Consider the following 18,965-nt stretch of genomic DNA (forward strand, 5'->3'; position numbering starts at 1 on the left):
CTGCCTCCTAGCAGGGCAAATGACTGATCTAAGCCTGTGTTTTAATAGTGATCCATTGTGTGTTCTTGCAAAAAATTAGTGCTAGATCCTGTAAATGTGCTGTAAATCTTTTTAGTGTGATAGTTTTGAAAATAGATGGCTCATTGTAATGCTTGTCAACATAAAGCTGCACAGCTCTTCTAGACTAGGGATAGAGGACACGGATATTGTGTGAACTGCCCTCATGAGGGCTGTCAGGTGCTTTTGATTGCCTGCCAGTGTACTTCACCCTCACTCCCAAGCAAACCTCCCAAATGTATTACACTGCTGGTATTTTTTGTGGTGTGTATTAAAGTCTGTGATGCAGACTTTGCTCATTCCAAAACTATTTTTTCCATGAAAATAGGCTACTACCCCAACCCCTTTAGATTTAGCAGTTCTTTGTTAGAATGAATATTGTGAACTCGTTGGCTGCTTTTCTTCAAGTATCTTAAAGATTTCTGTGTCTAAACCTTATTTACTTTATCAATGCTGAGTCTAGTAACACAAGTCAGTCACAGGCAAGATTTCCAGTGGTGGTTCAACACCTGACTCAAGTGCGAATGGTGCCAATAGAAACTTTATGCATCAGGCTCTCGTTATCTATTTTTGATGCTGTGTTAAGCTGCCTTTCTAATAGTTCATTGGGATAGTATGGGATGATATGGCTGCTGAATTCAGTTAGTTATAAAGGGTTTTCTTCAAACAAAGAGGTGCAAACAGGGAATAAATTATTGAGTTTGACAGAATCTACTAATGATAGTTCTTTTTCCAGCTGGTAAAACAAGACTGCACTTGTTTACTTTCCCTCCTTTTTATGTAAGACATAACCTCACATCATGTATTCCTGTGAAGTCAGTGAAAACATGCAAAAGATAAAAGGTTTGCCAAAGACATTTATTAACTACTTAAATTATGAAGTTTTTAGTGATCCCTTTCCACTTTATGCACTCTTTCGATAGCTACTTGCTGTTTCAAAATTCAGGGGAAAAGGTCTTTCACTCAACCTGGTGTTATCTTGCCACTTCATATTTTGAATTCCCACTGATCTCTCTGCATCAATAAAACATCCATTTCATTTTACCCTCTCACTTCAGAATACTTCACTGGTTACTAATCTGCTTGCAAGGAACACACAGAAAAAAGATCTGATAAGTTCTTGCCGGATGTCTCCATGGATTGCATAAGACTCTATGGATTTGGTGGGAGCATATTAATCTTTGTAAAATGTGCATTGGTACAAGAACAACAAAAAAAGGTGCAATACAAAGATAACAGAGCGCTCATGCACTCTGAATTTTCTCCAAGCAATCAATGCAGATTACTGACATGCTTTTTTATATTCACAGCAAGAACTTTGCTAAATTGATGTATTATTATTCCTTTGCCTTCCTAATCCTTTCTTCTGATTCGGGTTTAGCCAAATTGTCTTTGACTTTTTATATCAAAAAATACCTTTAAACGACAAACTGCAGCATTTCAGCAGAGGCAGGCGGGTAATGCGGCCACACAGGACTTAAGTTTGATACCACAGAAATGAGTGGTAATCTTGGTCCCCATGGGAAATGCTTCTCATCAAGGAAAGGAAACCAGAAAGCATATTGTCTGGAGACCTTCTAGTTGCATTGTGTACATTTGTTTTGACTCGGAAGCAGTGATTGGGAATATGCCTCAGACTGTGAATAGGCACCTGGCGTTGGCCACAGGAGGGACAATGCAGGGGATAAGCCCGCAGAGCAGCATGTGGACTGGCATCAGCCCTTTGGACAAGCCTGCGGCCATGTAATAACCATTCTCCTCAACAGTCTGGCAGTCTAACACGCTCCTCAATCTGATTTTCTCTGCAGCTGACTCCAGAGCTGTTTGGAGGAAGAAGCAGTGGTGAAGGCCTGGGGATGGCCAAGGAGGCTTGGAAAAGGCAGGAGCCAGTGGCTGTGCCTTTGGGGATTGAGCGTGGCAGCCCCGCGTCTGGTGGGGAGGACGTGAGGGGCTCCAGAGCGGGGTTTGTGCTCTCTGCGGACAGGATGGGGGACGGGGGTGAGAGGAGCTACTTGTGCGGAGGAAAGTAGAGGAAGGGGCTTGCTTCCAAGTGCAGAGAGCCAAGATCAGGGATAATATCTAGAGAAAGCTCATCGGCCATGCTGAGCCAAAGTGAAGGAGCTGTAAATTCAGTGGGAAGTAAGAAAGCAGGAGGGGCATCTTCAGAGTCAGAGCCAGGGCAGCGCTGTGTGAAAATCCCTTCAAAAAAGGATGCAGGTCCCTCACCTCCTTCCCAAATGTCACATGTTAACCCTGTGCTTGGCTACACAAGGATGCAGCGCTGCCTGGGTCCAGACAGTCATGCACCCTTGTGCACTGCGCAGCTGCCCGGGCCCAGGCTGCGCTGGGGGTGGCTTTCCTGCACACTGCTGCACTTCAGGCATTAGAGTGTTGGAAGTTGCTGTAAGGCTGAGAAGCATTGCCTTTCTTTCCTTTCCTTCCTACTGTTTTCAGTGTTTCCACTCTGCTTTCAACAGAGGCTTTAGTTGTATTAAGAGAGGATTTGCACACCAGCTCGCCTTCTGTTTACTATTTCTCTTTTTAGAAAGCAACAGGCCTCTTTCTGAACCATTTCTCAATGAGTCCATGCTAATAATGACTATGTATGTAATGAACTTCTAGGCCATGGCTGAAAGCACCTCATTTTTGCCATCATTGTGATACTGTGTATCTTGCTTGTCTTAGTCTTCTACCAGTGCATCTCTATAGGGATTTCCCTAAACTTTCTGCTGATAATTCCCTCACAAACATTACTTAAGCCTGAATTCTGCATAGCTTTCTTTGACTTCAGTATAAGATCTGTGTTTACATTGAGAGGGATTCATCACATCTAAATTTTACCATATAAAAACCAAACGTGCTAATTATCTAGTCTAAGCTGGGCTTTCTCTACTGTTACTGGAGGGAATGGGGAGCTCCCAAGCATCACCTGTCTTAGGGCAGGACAAACTGTGCACTGGAGACACCTCTTCCTTTTCACTGACTGTTGAGAGAGCCCAGAGACTACTTTGGATTCATGCCTACCTTTCAGGTGGCTATATTAAGGAGTAGTCCAATCATTTGTACCAGAACATAAGAGATTTGGGGCTTTCCACTTCTTTTGAAGCTTGAGGTTAACTACAGTCATTGCCTGCTGCTTGCTTCTTTAGGCTTCTCTCTTCTCCTGAAGGTCCTGTGGAAACCTGACCAAATATACATTGTTTACAATGGATGTATCAAGGCCTCTTGTGTTCCAACTGCACTTTTTAGTGCATGTTACAGACAATTAACAGAATTATTTATAAACCACACCTGTGAATTAACCAGGGCTTTCCCCTACATTTCCATAAAATAAATGTTACTGCTTTTTCAAAGATTGCCTAAGTTTTTTTAGCTTCTGTTATCCAATCCTTTGAGCTCAGTGTAATAAGCAATTTCTTCAAGCTGAGTTGCCTTTTATAATAGAGAGGAGCGAGACTTGTAAAAACTACATTATGTTATCTCACAAAACAAAATTAATCATGATGAAGGCAAAGCCTTCAGTTGTGCTTTTGTAGTCATCTCTAATGAGAGAATGTTGCTGAATTATTGTTTGTTTTGTAGTTAGCTAATGAAGGAGGAGAGGAGTTTTCATAATGTGCCATTTCAAAATGATAGTTCCAGGCTCTCTTATTCAGCTTTCAGTTACTTTAGTCCTGGTAATTTTTTTCTTTTGTCAGAAAAAGCCCCAACTGGTTCCCGAAGAGAATCTTTGGTAGGCAGAATGTCATGATAAAATGGAAGTCTTGATTAGGGAATTACTTTTCAGACAGACAAAATATATGAACCATACGTTAAATAGGTGTCTTACAGGTAATCTACCTGTGAAATGAAGTAATCTGCCAAACACTTTACATGAGACATTGAAACAAATATAAATGGTAATTTAAAAACTTTAATGGATGCATTTACTTAGTAAGGTAGAAATGCCTGGAGTTGTTGAGGTTAACATACAGGCACTTAGGAGTAAGCTGTCACGAAAACAAGAGAAGCCTGGTATTTTTTTCCGATATATTGCTATAAAAGCTTAATGTCCATTATGACAGATGATTAAACTCTCCCTAGATGACAAGACCTTACGAGGACCTCGCACACTCCTTCATTTCTGTGGGAATTCATTAGGGAAAACCCTCACCAAAACTTCATCTTGTCGTACATTTCTTGCAGGCTGCAGAATGCATCGTACATTTCTTGCAACTTCCTGCTGTTGCCCTGCGAGCATCAGCCTTCCCCATGTTTCTTCTGGTCTAAGTGGGACTGTAGGACTGCTTTTGCCGTAGCAAAGGTCCTCTGAAATAAATTGAGTTTCTCTGGAGACGGGTCTGCATGGCTTTAATATTACTGTGTTTGCAGGCAGATGGGACAGGGAAATCAGTGCTTAGAGGAAGCTCCTGGTCATCACAGGCTTCCCTCATCTTCCCAGGTTTCTTTCTCAGTCTTGTTTTGGTAAGGATAGTCATCAAAATTAGGCCAGTTATGTATCTTCAAGGGTTGAACAAATGAAGGATAGACCATAAAGCAAATGAGAAGGACCAAAATGTGGCACATTTCCTTTTTACTCTTCTGTGGGTCAGTAGGGACAGTTGTGGGCATGAGAGGCTACCCAAGACAGGCCCTGATTTTCTGCTATTACCTCCCCAAACTCCCCCTCTCTTATTTCACAAATAATCATATTTGAAAGAAGAAATATATAACGAAGCATTTAGTCCAAGAATAATCAGAATAAAAATAAGAATAATTACACAGGCAATGTAATTCTCCTATTATGACCTCACCACATGCATATATATACATATATTGCATCACTGAAGATAATAGATTGAGAGGAGCTTATTGCTCTGAGAAAAATAATGTTAAGAAAATAGAATACACCAGAGCAAAAACTTTCCTTTTCCCTTTCTACCTACCTTTTCTCCCTCCTTCTTCTGTTTCCTTTTTTTTTCTATTTTTCTTGGTCGCTGTATGCAAGACTTGACTTGCAGCTTCCAAGAGGTTTACTAGGACTGCCACAACGGCATGTACTTGACCTGCAAAATCTTGAGGCTGTAGGCAGGTAAATCAGAATAGGAAAGCTGGTGATTATCAGACTGGAAAGAGGGCAGAGGGTTGCTATGTAAAACATTATACTCCATCTGTGTTCAGGAGCCAGACAAACAGTGCCGGAAGTTTAATTCTTCTTGCATGCCTGAGGAAGCAAAATAAAACAGGCAGTGTTTCCTAAGCAGAGGTGACTCTGCAGGGCTTAGACTAATACTATTAAGGTCCAAATCAGAAAAGGTTGTTGCAGTCAGCAATATTACTGCATGACCCCCTCTGTCATGCAGCTAAGGATGCTAAACCCAAAGTTAGCTGATTTTGTTAAACTGTAGGAACCTTACTGGATTTTGGGGAATGAAGGTACAATAGAGAAGAGTGGCCAGGCATATAAACCTAAAAAAGTTTTACCCATTTAAAATACCTATGTCAGGTATGATTATAATATGTCCAGTCATCAAAATGGACTACAGTGGACTGGTATGTGGCTGTGGCATCTCGGAGAAAAATACTAGTTTTTTCTGTGAGAATGATGCTGCTGGATGTTGTATTTATACTGTTCTAGGGGTATATTTTGGTAACTCTATGGGCATGTGCATGTGCATGTGTGTACAGACACATAAATACTTCTCCAGTCTTACTCACTGTATTTGGCTTCCTTCTTCGGAAGATTTGTAAAAATTCCCCTTTAGCTACTATTCTGATCAGAAGTCAGTCAAGAAATTATGGCTAGCAGAGCATATGTATTGATTTTTTCTGTTCATGATAACTTAAGCTTTCAATCTAGATGTTTTTATATACATACATATATATGTACAAACCAATGATACACTTGATTTGTTTATATGTTTCTTTCCCTAATCTTTGTGTCATGTCTTCTTTGGCTGTACTCCTTTAGAGATATAGGTATTGGTCTTTGATAAAAACTTTTAGAGTGCCTATGCCTTACTAGAGCTCCTGGGCATTGTTTCAGTATAAATGTGAAACACTTAGCACTTTGTAACCCATACATTCCAGCAGTGAGAATTTCCTGCAGTCCTTTTCATTCTTTTCTTCCTCCCCCTACTACTAGCTGTTAATGTGAAGGGAGCTGGCATAGCAAAAGGCTGATAGATGACTGTAGCATGTATGAGTGATGCTTATTCTGAGCTTTAAAGGTCTTTTTGTGTGTGTAACAAAACAGTCAGAAACATCAGTATCCTCAAAAAGATTCACTCTGTGCAACTCAGTTGTGTTTTTCACATTTGTGTTGTTTTTTAGACATTACCATGGTAGAAGGTTTTATGGTAGTTAAAACATATACTGACATGGAATTATACACATTTTCTGTGCATTTATTGTTTGTGGGTGGAAGCATCTTCCAGCTTCCATCTAGTGAGCAACACAAGTTCACTCTCTCATTAGTGCTCAAGACTAATAGCCTCAAAGACAGGTTTGCAGAGGGCTTTTAAGAAAGAGATAGTGCATTTACTGTTTTGCCTCTGGAGAGACGTTTACAGAGAGTTTGTCCAAAAGAATTTTGCTCTGGTGTCCTGTACGTCAGACTCCAGTGGCACTTGCCTGTCCCTGTGGGGCCTTGGGAAGAGAAGAGTAAAAGAGCTATGGCTGTGGTGGTGGCTAGCCCACTCCTCCCTTAAGGTGAGGCAAGAGTTACCCGGGGGCCAGACTTGCCTTACTGGTTCCTAAGGGGCTAATTTGCTCATTGGACCTGGATATCCTGGGTACAGTAGTGTCATGGACACCCAGCACTTTAAATTTACATTACTCATGACAAGACCTGTCCAGGTGCACGAGCCCAAAGGGAGGAGAGAGGGAGAGACCAGGTGGATTGGTGTACACCTCCATCTTCTGCTAGTCTGCCTCACTGAGCGTTGCAGGTTGCAATGTGGCCTTGTGAAGCGGCTTCTGCTGCGTGGGCAGAAATGGGTCAAATGCTGCATTCGTAAGGGAGGTGTGTGCGTTTATCTCCCCTTTGGGTTAGAGGTCTGTACTCACTTCTGCTGTTCTGTGCTGGCTATAACAACCAAGGTAAATGCATGCATAAAAAAAATACCACTGACAGACTTCTAACGCTCCGTGACAAAAACTGTTTGGGTTTCTTTTATTTCTTCAGCATGCCTAGAGGTCTATTAATGACTCCAGTCCCATAGGTCTGCAGGAACTGCCTTCATAAGCATTAAGTGCAAGATCCAATTTGGAATGACGTAATGCATTAACATGCTCTCGACTTGCATCAGTGGGAAGGATTTTCCACTTTACAAGATGTGCCCTGCCAGAACCTTCTTGGAGATGCATTTACCTAATGAAATTGATTTAGTGTCTGGCCTGTGTTGCCTGCTAATAAAACCTTTCAGACAAAATCATGATAATAAGGTATTTTATGGCTTTCATTTATTATAAAATATGCTGGTTTATTTGCTTTATGCCATATTTCTCTAAGTATATGAGGACAAGAAATAAAAATAAATTCTGTCCAATGGCCATATTCAAATTGAGTGACTTAGTGGAGCATGCTGAATTTGTCACTCAAGTTTTGCTTTTGAGCTTGTGAGTAGAATCTGCTGATGAAACATTTCTGGGTTCAAAAAGTCTATATGGGGAAAAAATGGAAACTGTAATGTCAAGTAATTCACTGAATCATATTAAAAACAAAGCAACACATTTTCTCTAAATTATACCCCACTTAAAAAAGATAGGAAAGATTGCCATGTGCTGAACTTTGCTGACAGTAGACTTTGACCCCATTTGCTTTGCATTTACTTACATCAAAAATATAAACAGGGGATCTGGCTATTCTCAGAGAATGCAAAACAAATTCTTACACTTCTGCTGAATGACACTTGCTGGCTGCTTCTTTGTATGTTTTTTTTTCTCCAGCTGATATTTTTAGCTTGATGCAGAGAAGAAACTGTTTACTTCCTAAGTAAGCAGCAAGGAGTACTATTTTTATGATTTAGAGTTCAGAATTGTGCCCATGGAAGTGAAGGGCCTAACTCCCACTAGTTTCATTATGGAATGGAATTGGCTGTCATGAAAAAACTGTTTGCACTGGTAGCTTTGGCACTTGCAAAAGGTGATACTGATTTTAAAAATTCTTATAAAAATATCACCTGCACCTACAACGAAATTGGCTAATGAGTGTTCATTTTAAATTAAGTAGCATAATGTGTGAATAACTGTGCAGTAGTTGAGAAGAGGTAATACACTTCAGCCTTAAAAATACCATGAAGATCTAGAAAGCTGTTGCACTGCAAACAAATGCTTCAGGACAAACCAGAACTGTGTGTAAAAGTGAATACATAGTCTGTTGAACACAGTAGCCAGATTTTGCTTCCAGTTTTCTCTCTTCCGTCTCACTGAATTAGGGAGAGAGCATGGATGTAACCAGGAGCATCATCTTGCAGCCCATTCACCCATGCTGCCTCACACGTGCTTGCAGTTTGTGTCATGCAGTTGCTGAAGTGCAAGTACTGGCATCTACCCGTATGTTTTTAGGCATCTCATTGCTTTTGCTTTACCAGTCCTCTCTCTTCTCATCTGCCTGCTCCTTTCTGTTACATCTATTAAGCCTGTGCACGAAGGGAACACATCTGCTCCCTGTGCACCAAGGCCTTCCTCCTTTTCCTTCTCCTCCTCCTCCAGCTTCTTATGTCCAAAGCCTACCCGAGCTGGTTTCCTCACCTCCTGATGAGCCTCTTGTGGAGTTTCCTCATGGTGAGGCCAGTCCCACTCTCTTGGCCACTCAGATCAAGCCTAACATGGGTATATCTGTGGCTTGACGCTTAACCCAGCATTTGCCTCATTTGGTGATGATGTACCAGTGAAGGACTGTAAGAGAATATAGCCAATGGAGAAGAAAACCTCAAAAATGTAAGTGCTGATAAAACAGAACTGGGTTATTAATTGACTGGTCCTTTTCCCTCTTTTTTCCACGTGTCTCTGACACACTTGTGGATACACTGTAAGGTGAGAAACATGTTAATGTTACCACTTTTATTTATATTGTTTTATTAATCTCTCAGCCTACCATCAGGTCTTTCTCTTTCTTGTTCAGAAGTGAGTCTGTCGCGTTAACTAAATAGCAGCTTTCTTGACAAAGTGCATAGCATTAGCAGCTGCTAAGGCATGCTTTATTGATTGCTGGTGTTTTTTATAAATTAAGTTTACTTCTACTGCTCCCAGCATTTAGTTGTAACTTAGATGTTTCATTTGTGATGCAAAAATGAGGTTCATGAAAGCAAATCTTACCATGCAGTTACTGTCTACTTTCTACAAGTTTATTACTCCAGAGCTCCAATGGAGGGAAACCGCTTTATCAGATGCATTGAAAAAAATAGATGCAAGAGGTTAATTACATTGAATTGCTTTTTCAAGTAAAATTAACTTCAGTGGGGAGAGAGATGTTTCGGTCAACGTTGCGAGTATTGAGCTGAGGCAGAGTCTGGTCAGCAAGGCAAGTTGACCAATGAGTGCACTAAAAAACCCGATGAGCTTGGTCTTAGCTTGGAGATCATTAAGGGAACTGAGAAATCATTAAATCTAGAAGTGGGACCTAATGGAAGTCAATGAGAGAACAACTATGGATATTTAATGAGCAGCGCTGCATCATGTTCTTCTCTCTTCAGAAATAAATAATGAGATACTTGATTTTCTCTTTGAACAATAAATGTAGAATGTGAAAAATAGCATGGGGAAAAAGAATCCTTGGGGCCATCCTCTCAGCAAGTGATTTCTACAAGCCTTAATTAATTATCGGAGTTACTTGTGAAACAAGCTTATGTGAAACTATGGCACCATAAAATGCCTGTTTAATAGTTAGCCCCAAACCACATCTAGATTACCTTGAAACTCTGAGAGTTCATTACCCAGAATTATTGAAAAATTGGCAGTGTAATTTCATTCTACTGAAGAACACAGGATGAATTCTGCATGAAAACAGCTATTTACCAGAAATCCTGATAAGCAATCTTTGTTAGGAACAATGCCTTATACTGTTGCTGTAACATACTTGTTAACTTTCAGGTAGTTTGTACTTAGGAATGAGTATGTTATTGCTGCACTTCTGACTGGTAACTTCTGATTACGTATTTGAAAGGAAAAGCAAAATCAACAGGTCACCAACAGGGAGAAGTGTTGGAAAGGAGAGGTGGGAGGTGAACTCTGGAGGTGGAGCTACTTCAGCCAGTTTATCCCATAGGGATCCTCCTCTCACAGGCGAATCCTCAGCCCGGGCAGCAGGGCAGGGGGCAGTGGGGAAGCAGTGGAGATGTGAGGGTAGTTACACCCTGTAGCCTTCTGCATCCAGCTTAGCGGGGGAACTGGGCTCCCTTAATTCCCTCTGTTGCCAAGAGGAAAAGAGACCAGCCTCAGCAACAGGCAACTCAAGTTGCCCATGTTACGCTTATTTTGGAACATCCTGTCCAACTTGACAGCTACGTTGGACTAGTCTTTTGTTAGGGTTCTGAGATGGCTGCACAAGTATGGAAGAGATTTGAGTTTTGAGAAGTAACATCCACAGCAGTTCTTCAAAACATGTCTGTCTTTCATAGCACTCTCAGGTGGAAGCTTGGCATGTTGAATGGTCTATGATATTTTTTTTGGTGTGTGTGTTTGTTTGTTTTTCAGTCTTTTCTTATAACCTTCAAAATGTCTTTTGGGCTAGATTGTTCGTATTTCTTCCTTGGCTTTGTGGCAGTTCATACGAATTGATTCTTCTATGCATCTCTGCAGAAGGGCAGCTGTAGATTCAACCAGGGTTTAAAAAACGGGCAGAGCTGTAGTTCTCTCCTAGGGAAATGTGAATTTAGATGGTTATCTACAAGAGGTGGACAGAAGAGCCATGGCATCTTCAGTGACAGAAGAGACTGTGATGGGCACTTTTTGTGATGAGTATGACTATAATTATGATCCAAGAAAACCTAATTTTTAGAGAAATCTTTGTGGTTGTAATTCCTTTCCCTTTCTTCTCTGACCTTAGGTAAAGAAAAGGGAAGCTGGGAAATGACCAGTGCTGAAAGGCCAACAGGATGCCAGGTTGTTTCTGCCTCAATCAGCCACATTTGATCCCATACTCCTGTTTCTTTGGGTGAAGCAGATGGCAGAGTTCCTATTGAGTTAACAGGGTCTGGGATTTTAGTAGAATTGCTCATGTTTTACGCTGGAGTGAGACATCTGGGACTCTCCCCTGTAACGCTGCTGTGCACTGAGGCTTTCCTGAGCTCCAGAACTGGAAAAGAAATATTTTGCTAAAGCAGCTCTGAAGGAGTAGTGTCTGGTTAGTGCTTTATTGCTAGCTGTTCAGCTCCATTCAGTTACTCCTCATTTCTGTTAAGTTTTAACTTGTGTTTTCTGTTTTGTGTCTGGCACAGGGGTCAGTTTTTCTGCCAAAGCTATAATGCAGTATGGCTGGGAAGTGGGGGAGTAGCAATCTGATCAGGTTGAAAGTAGTCATCTATTAGTTTCTCCAAAGCTTTTTACTTTTAGGAGAGTGTTGCACATATGGGGTGTGAATGATTTCTATACTTTCACACTCAACAGAAAAAATTGTCTTTATAAACATGAGATGTCCTTGCTAGTATGAATAGAATTCTGTTCCTGTGTCAACTAGCAACTTCTTAAGCTTTATATTTGTGCATATTTGGGCTCTACTTTTCTCACATGTATTGTGTTCTTTGGAGTCAGATGAAGACTGCTGAAAACATGGGTGGTCTCCATCAGCTTTGCAGTTATGGCTGCCTTTGCTAATAGACGGGAAACAACTATCTTCAAGGGGAGTGAACAAAAATAATTTGACACTGTGTCCTGGGCTGTCCTTAAGACAGAGCTGAGCTTTTCTTAGCATTCCTGAAGCTGTCCCACGGCCCTGCATCAGGTGGCACTTCCAAAAATGGTCCCTCATCTGGGCTTTGCTGTATCAGCAAGTCAGAGCACAGTGCTCAGTCCTGCAGGTGTGTGCTAGCTCTGATATAAACTGAAATATGTGCATATTTACTGGGTTATTCATGGTTTATTAATATCAGGCATGTTGCCAACAGTTCAAGAATTGCTTGATCAAACTAGGAGTTTTTAAAAAGAAATAAAGCCTTTTAATAGTATCACGATATATTTTTAGTATTCTTGCATAGGAGGCTTATGTTCCATTAACACAAGAAACTGTTTTTAAGTATTCCCAGTTCCCTGTGAGGAAGTAAATTATTGCTAATTCCTGGTCAGATAACCATGATCTTGCCCGTGATGCAGGTCCCCAAAAAGTATATTTGCTTTTTTCTTGCACAAGAGCCACCGATTGCCCAAAGAGGGTGTTTTGATGGGGCTCCCTGAGGGAAGAAATGCTGTCAGTATGGTTCCAGGAAGCAATAAGCACCTTCATGAAAATAACTCAAGTCCCCATCCTTAATCCCTGCCTATCCTTTTTTATCTGATGAACTCAGCGAGGGCTGGAAGATCACAGTGTGGCTGAAAACAAAAGGGAGTTAACAAGATGTGACCAGTCAATGGATAAAACAATAGGCGAAACCTTCCACGTTGTGTAGTGCCCAGGTGTCCTTCCCATGTACAGGTAGCCATGTGGATCGTGGTGATTTTGCTCGGCTGCTTAACGCTCGGAGGGCTGCCATGGGCGGGCGGCTCGTGCCCATCGCAGTGCAGCTGCGCCTTCCACAGCCTCAGCGAAGGGACGAAAGCCAGGTATGCCGATACTCTTCCAGGGGGGTTGCCGCTCTTTCTCTGGGTGTCAGGGATTTTATTTCTTCTCCTCTTAAGGATGCTCGGCGGAGAAAATATTGCGTCCAGACTTTGTGTGCATTATTTTTCCAGTCGCTTTGTGCTCTAGCTTTATTTGCAGAGGATTAGCTTCTGAAAACACAGTAAGCTGATTTCAGAGAAAGCGTTTAGGCATCTCCTCTGTGGGAATAGAAGGGACATAATTACTGCTGGTGCAATGGCAAAAAGAGAATAAAATTTAAACAACATTTTTTTTTTCCTTTATGCTGAAAATGCTAGTTTTAAAGGGCTTGATTCTGCTCTGCTGGTTTGTTTCTAAAGAGTAATTAAATTTGGTTTATGTTGTGGTACCAAAACCTGCAATTCCATTTACTTAAAAAGTCCTTCAGTTGGAGATTTTAGGCAAAGCAATAGGCTCTAGATGAGAATGAACCAAAAAAATAGATAATAATAAGAAAAATAAAATAAGATCATTCTCAGACTGGAAACTTTCAGTTAAAAAAGAAGACAAGACCAGAAGGACATCCATTTTTGAATGCAACGCCATTGTACAGACATTTCTCTGGAGGAATGTAATAAAAAAGTATTTCTGGAGGGTAATCACAAAGTAATGATCTGACTTGATGAAATACAGGCTACATTTGTATAAGGTGGTGTTCACAGTAGAGGAGGTTTTGTGACAGAGATACAGGATTTGCAAAATCCTTTGCAAGAAATTTTTTCTAGACAAGACCACAGTACTGAAATGAAAAGCTGTCCCCTATCTTTTGGATCCCCATGAAACAGATGTCTTTTATGGTGCTATAGATTTAATATCAGAAACTTTACCAGTAAAAAGCATGGTAGAGACACAAGTAGCCTGCAATTGTTAAAAGGGAGTGCAATAGCGGGAGAGCTAATTATTGCTCCATAAATGTCACAGTTTCCAGGGGAATTTCCTCTCAGTGACTGGAAAAAGCTGTGGTGTGTTTTGGTAAGACACATAATGAAGCAAATATCCATTAGTCCCTTAAGGAGCATAATGTCACCTTTTTTTCTGCATTATGATTCATATTTCTCACTAGTAGGAGGTTATCCCATAGATTAAATGTTTAGTGCTCACTGCCATGGTTTAGGGACACTATGAGAAGCACAGTGGTTTACTGCCGTAGTGTCTCTGTTATCAAACATTTTGTGCCATGCCTACACAAAAAATGTTTTATTGAAAGAGGACTTCTGGATTTTTCTTATTTGACAGATTTTTCTCTTCCTCAAAATCTCAGCTTTCAGCTGAGGGTGGGCAGGATTTAATGTCACAATAAAAGTGCTGGATGAAAATAATGTACTATGCTTTGATTATAAATTAACAATTTAACTGTAGACTCAAGTAACATTTAACTCCAGGAAACTTGCATGAGCAGTTCAGTGATGTTATTTGGTTTTGTTGATAGTAGAGGGATAATTGCTTTCAGCCAAAACCAATGTGGTTTTTGGCAGCTTTGTAATATTCTGTTTATCAGCCAGGCAGTGTGATAAGAAAAATGTTACTTGACTGATCACATTACATTTCTTGCGGTATCTTGTTTAGCATGTGGAGTGGGACATGCCTATCTAACCTGTTATCTTTTGCAAGGTGGCTTTGTATTTTGTTAGGAACTTGTCTTTCTCTCCTTGTGGATAGGCAAATTAAAGTGCAGTTTGAGAGACCTATTTTGTCTCCCTTCATTCCTCAAGGCTTATCTACAATCCCACATCTTGGCAAAGTCAAAGTCACAATTTTTTGTGGGAGGGCTGTGAAAATGCAGCATAGGGTTTTCATTATTCCACCTCTAGGGATTAAAAATGGGAAGGAACGATCAAGACACATAAATCTGCCTTGCTTTTAGTATAACATTTTCCAAAGAGTTGATTTTCTGCACTTTGACTCTCATAACTGTATGTGGCTGTGGTGCAGTGACTGCTACCATCTGTACGCACCTTCCAGGCTATTTCATAGTACAGCAGAGCTTGCTGTAGTGTATTTCCAGTGAGTTGCTAGCTGACTTTCTTATCCTCATTTCACGAACCAAAGAGCCTGTGCCGTATTTAATCTCTATTACTTCCTGCCATCCCACACGTCAGTAAGGCTCCTTTTCCTATGTCTTTTATTGTTCAATTTATGGATCCTTTTGTTTTAACATGCACTAGAATCCTCTGTTGTGCATGAATGTTGTCACTACTGTCTATCATAAGTACTCTAAAAAAATTTGAAAGAAAAAAAGCAGGAACACTATATGGGCCAGACTCAGATTCATGCCACTCCAGGAGAGGCAGAACACTGCAATTTCTGAAGTCAAAAGATACATATGAATTACTGCAAGTTGATGTACTTATGGTGATGATGTAGAGATCAACAGCAAGTAAGAAATGATAAGAAGAAATCTTGTGAAAAAAGAAAGGCTGACCAAAATTTTGCATCAAAATAAAGTTTCAAAATCTTTTCAAAATACAAGAAAGTCACATTTGTGTTTATGTTTTCCCCACCAGGACAGTGCTGTGTAATGACCCAGAGATGACCCTCACTCCCGTGAACATCCCTGTAGATACATCTAAGCTTCGGATAGAAAAGACAGCCATCCGCAGGGTGCCAGGAGAGGCTTTCCACGCCCTCCACAACCTGGAGTACCTCTGGATGCCCTATAACTCCCTGGCCAGCCTAAGTGGGATCACCTTCAAGGGCCTTCGTCGCTTGCAGGAGCTGAGGCTGGATGGGAATGACTTAATATCATTCCCCTGGGAAACCCTGGCTGACATGCCACAGCTAAGGCTTCTGGATTTACACAACAACGAACTTACCTCAATCCCTCCAGATGCTGCTCGTTATGTCAAAAATATCACATACCTGGACCTGTCTAGCAATAAGCTGATGACTCTTCCTCAGGCTCTTATTGCCACCTGGGCCAACCTCCAGGCTGTTCCTTACTTCCCCAATGATAACTCCAAGATCATCCTAGGTAAGAGAAGTCATTTTACAGAGGGCACAAATGTAAAGAGCTCCACATCTTATTGCAGCATTTTCACCCACTGTGGTTACCACAGCAGGTACACTGCTGTGTACCATTTAATACCCCATATATAAGGTGTGCAAATTTATTTACATATTAACAAACTCACCTCACTCCACACACCTGGCTTACTAAACCATCGACTTCATCACTTGCTTGAATCTTTCTAACGTAAAACTGGTGACTTGCTCAAGCCCTTTTTATTCATTGACACTACCATTTTTGACAGAAATACAAATATGATTAGAGGTCCACATCATTCATGTGCTCTTTTCTAGTAACAGTTACTATGGAATCGATCCATTTTAACCAGCATTAAATAAAAAGATGGATATTTATTATGTCCAAATTAAAGAGGAATAAAGCCACCACTGAGCATAAAATCTGGGTCAGGACTACCAGTTTGTCTCTTTCCAGAGCCTTGTTTATCTGTTCACACAGAATTAAACTCTAGTCTCCTCAAAGCCACCAAGATAGTGCTGCCTTCAAGGGCAGCTATAAAGTTTCAAAAATCCACTTTTTGGTGACAATTCTGGGCTCCTCAGAAGTATGACTTTGGGGAAGTTGTCCATTTTTGTGTCAGAGGGCACATTACACATGACTCTCTTGAATCCTCTCAGTTGCGGTATACCCAAATGAGGTTTCAAGCATATTTACTAGTTCAAAAGATTACTGCTCAGCCTTTTAGGCATCGTGCACTGGTTCAGATGTTGTTTAAGGTTTCATTAGTGTCAGGACAGGAGCAGGTGTTTTGTCATCTTATTTTGCCAGATGCGGTATCGAGTTCTTTAAGCCAAAGCTGGCTGTTTGGGATTGCCCATTTCATTTGTGGCAGGACAAGACACTGCCGAGTTCATACTCTTGTCTTTATTTATTTTTTAGAGTCAAGTTAAATGTAAAAGTGTTATTCCATTCAATACAGATTAGGAGAGTATTTTGTTGAGAAGAACAGATCATGCCTTGATGCTCGTGGCCAACTTGAGCGTTTATGTAGCCAGCTGTGCACAGGTTGTTTGTGCCAGGAGCCTAAAAAATTAATGTAGGCAAATGAGTATAATGCTAAGATTAATACGGTAACATATAGACACTCCAGCTCCTAGGTCCTATCCTGCTGACACCCATAGGGACCAGGTATATGAAATGCATGTCCCTCACAGGAGCAGAATGGGGGAACACAGCTGCACGGTTCCGGTTCACTCTGTTCATGACTGTTTCTCATGGAGGCATAAAATAATCCATGAAAATAAACAGTCAGCCCAGTCCCTTCCTTTCTTTATGGTGCATCACTGTGACTTGTCTTCAGAGCCCTTGCTTGTAGACTACTTCAAGAAGTACTTCCAGCGGTAGCTTGCTGGCTGATAGTCTGTGCCAAGGCTGCAAGTTTTTGTGCATGAGGATTGCCCACAGGACTGTGCCGTGCAGGGCAGGAAAGGGCTCACTGGAGCTTTGAGGGTGCCGCGGCATCAACTGGGACTGGGGTACCTGCCAGGGAATCTGGAATAAATTGTTATCTAGTGTGTGAAGTCAGAAGTAAGCTGCTAGCAAAAGTGCCGTAAAACAACAAAGCCAAGCTGAACTTTCATACTTTACTTAGTCCCCTTAACTTTAATGTATTAATTTATATAAAGTGCCCTGCTGCCAAGGCCCACCACTTTCAGATGCCATTCCAAGCCCAGGGAAGATGGTATGCTATGGTCTCAGATTTTTCAGCAGAATCTTTAAAACAGTTTATTTAAGGCCTCAGAGGCTTTTGATTGACACTGTGTTTCTGTTGACTCTAGCAAATTTGAGCAGCCCCTTGATGCTCGCAGAGCCTTGTGGTGCACCCTCTGTGCTTGTGTCAAAACTCAGTTCTTGATGGAAAGCTGCTGCTTGCATGACTACTGCTGCAGTGTGCCAGGGACCAGCAAGAGTGGGCACTGTAGGGTGGGCAGCTGTCGTTTCCTCCTGCCAGGAATCGAGGGAGTATTAGTACTCTTTACTTTCAGGCAGGTGCCAGCCCCAAGCCATGTCCTTGGGCTGCCTGTGGAAAAGAGGTGAAGCCCCCTTGGAGGGAGCAGAGCTCACTCTCGTGGCAGGCAGGAGGCCTGGGACACTGTGCTACTGGCTTAGGCTTCAAATGCATGCCTGGCATTAGATGGTATAAATATCCCTAGTGCCAATTCTGCTAGCTAAAGTCATTAGAGACCATAAACTGTCCATAGGACCGGTGAATATGAATATTTGCAAGTAGGCTGACACAGATTTAATCAGAATGCAGCGACTTTGGTTCATGGATGTGCATTGCTCTAGTTCCAGTTTTGCTTTTTCAGTACCATCTTCACAGGTCTATGTTTAATATAGTAATGTCTCCATTTTTTTCAGAATTTGAGTTCAATAGGCACACACTGGGATAGCAGAAAAAAAGAAAAAAAGAGAAACATTCTGGGACTCTGAAACAGGAGTGTATTCTTCAAAATACTCCTTTCTATGTGTATATTCTTAATATAGTTATTGTCTATTTATGTTGTTGTATATACCATAACATATATGTTCTTCAATTTAATCATTTCAGGAAAAACAACTGATTACTAAAATAATGAAAACAGCTTAGAATAACAGGGCTGGAAGAGAATTTTTACAGTCAAGTAGGATCACCTATACCTGTTGCAGGCCTGACAGTTGGCATGACAATCTGGCTAATACTTTAATAATCTTCAGTGAGAATAATTTCCTGGCCTGTCTAAGGAAAAGACTCCATAGTGTCTTCGTACCAAAAAAATCCACACTCCAAAACAAACCAACCCTCCCCCATGGCTACTTGTTTTTTCCATCCTGGACCAAAATGTATTTATAATAACTCCTTGTTTTACTTCTTTACGTGTGTAAATAGTGATGTTTTCATGATATGAATATTCCTGCTTTGAATTTAAAGAATATGATTTCAGCTCCAGATTTCGAGATACTTTAGCAAGCCTATTTATTCCCTTCTACCATCTAGCAACTATGGGATCCATCAAGCCCAGCCAACAGCAGCAGGGGGCTGTTGGGACACCCTCCCCCTCGACCCCACATACCCTGCATATGCACAGGCAGTCCTTGCAGGGCAGATTAGGAGCCTATCACAGTTTG

General features: G+C 41.2%; 1 protein-coding gene across 1 annotated transcript in view; it reads left to right on the forward strand.

Annotated features, from left to right (window-relative positions):
* Window positions 1-12,620: 12,620 nt before the first annotated feature.
* The window catches only part of LRIT1 (leucine-rich repeat, immunoglobulin-like and transmembrane domains 1), a 10,203-nt gene continuing 3,858 nt past the window's right edge, over window positions 12,621-18,965 (forward strand). Inside the window, exons 1-2 of the mRNA XM_009709128.1 lie at window positions 12,621-12,795; window positions 15,337-15,803. Of these exons, the coding sequence (XP_009707430.1) occupies window positions 12,674-12,795; window positions 15,337-15,803 (589 nt within the window). The 5' untranslated portion in view covers window positions 12,621-12,673. The remainder of the gene's footprint in view (window positions 12,796-15,336; window positions 15,804-18,965) is intronic.

The sequence above is a fragment of the Cariama cristata genome, unplaced genomic scaffold, assembly GCF_000690535.1.
Source record: "Cariama cristata isolate BGI_N322 unplaced genomic scaffold, ASM69053v1 scaffold26761, whole genome shotgun sequence".
Lineage (NCBI taxonomy): Eukaryota > Metazoa > Chordata > Aves > Cariamiformes > Cariamidae > Cariama > Cariama cristata.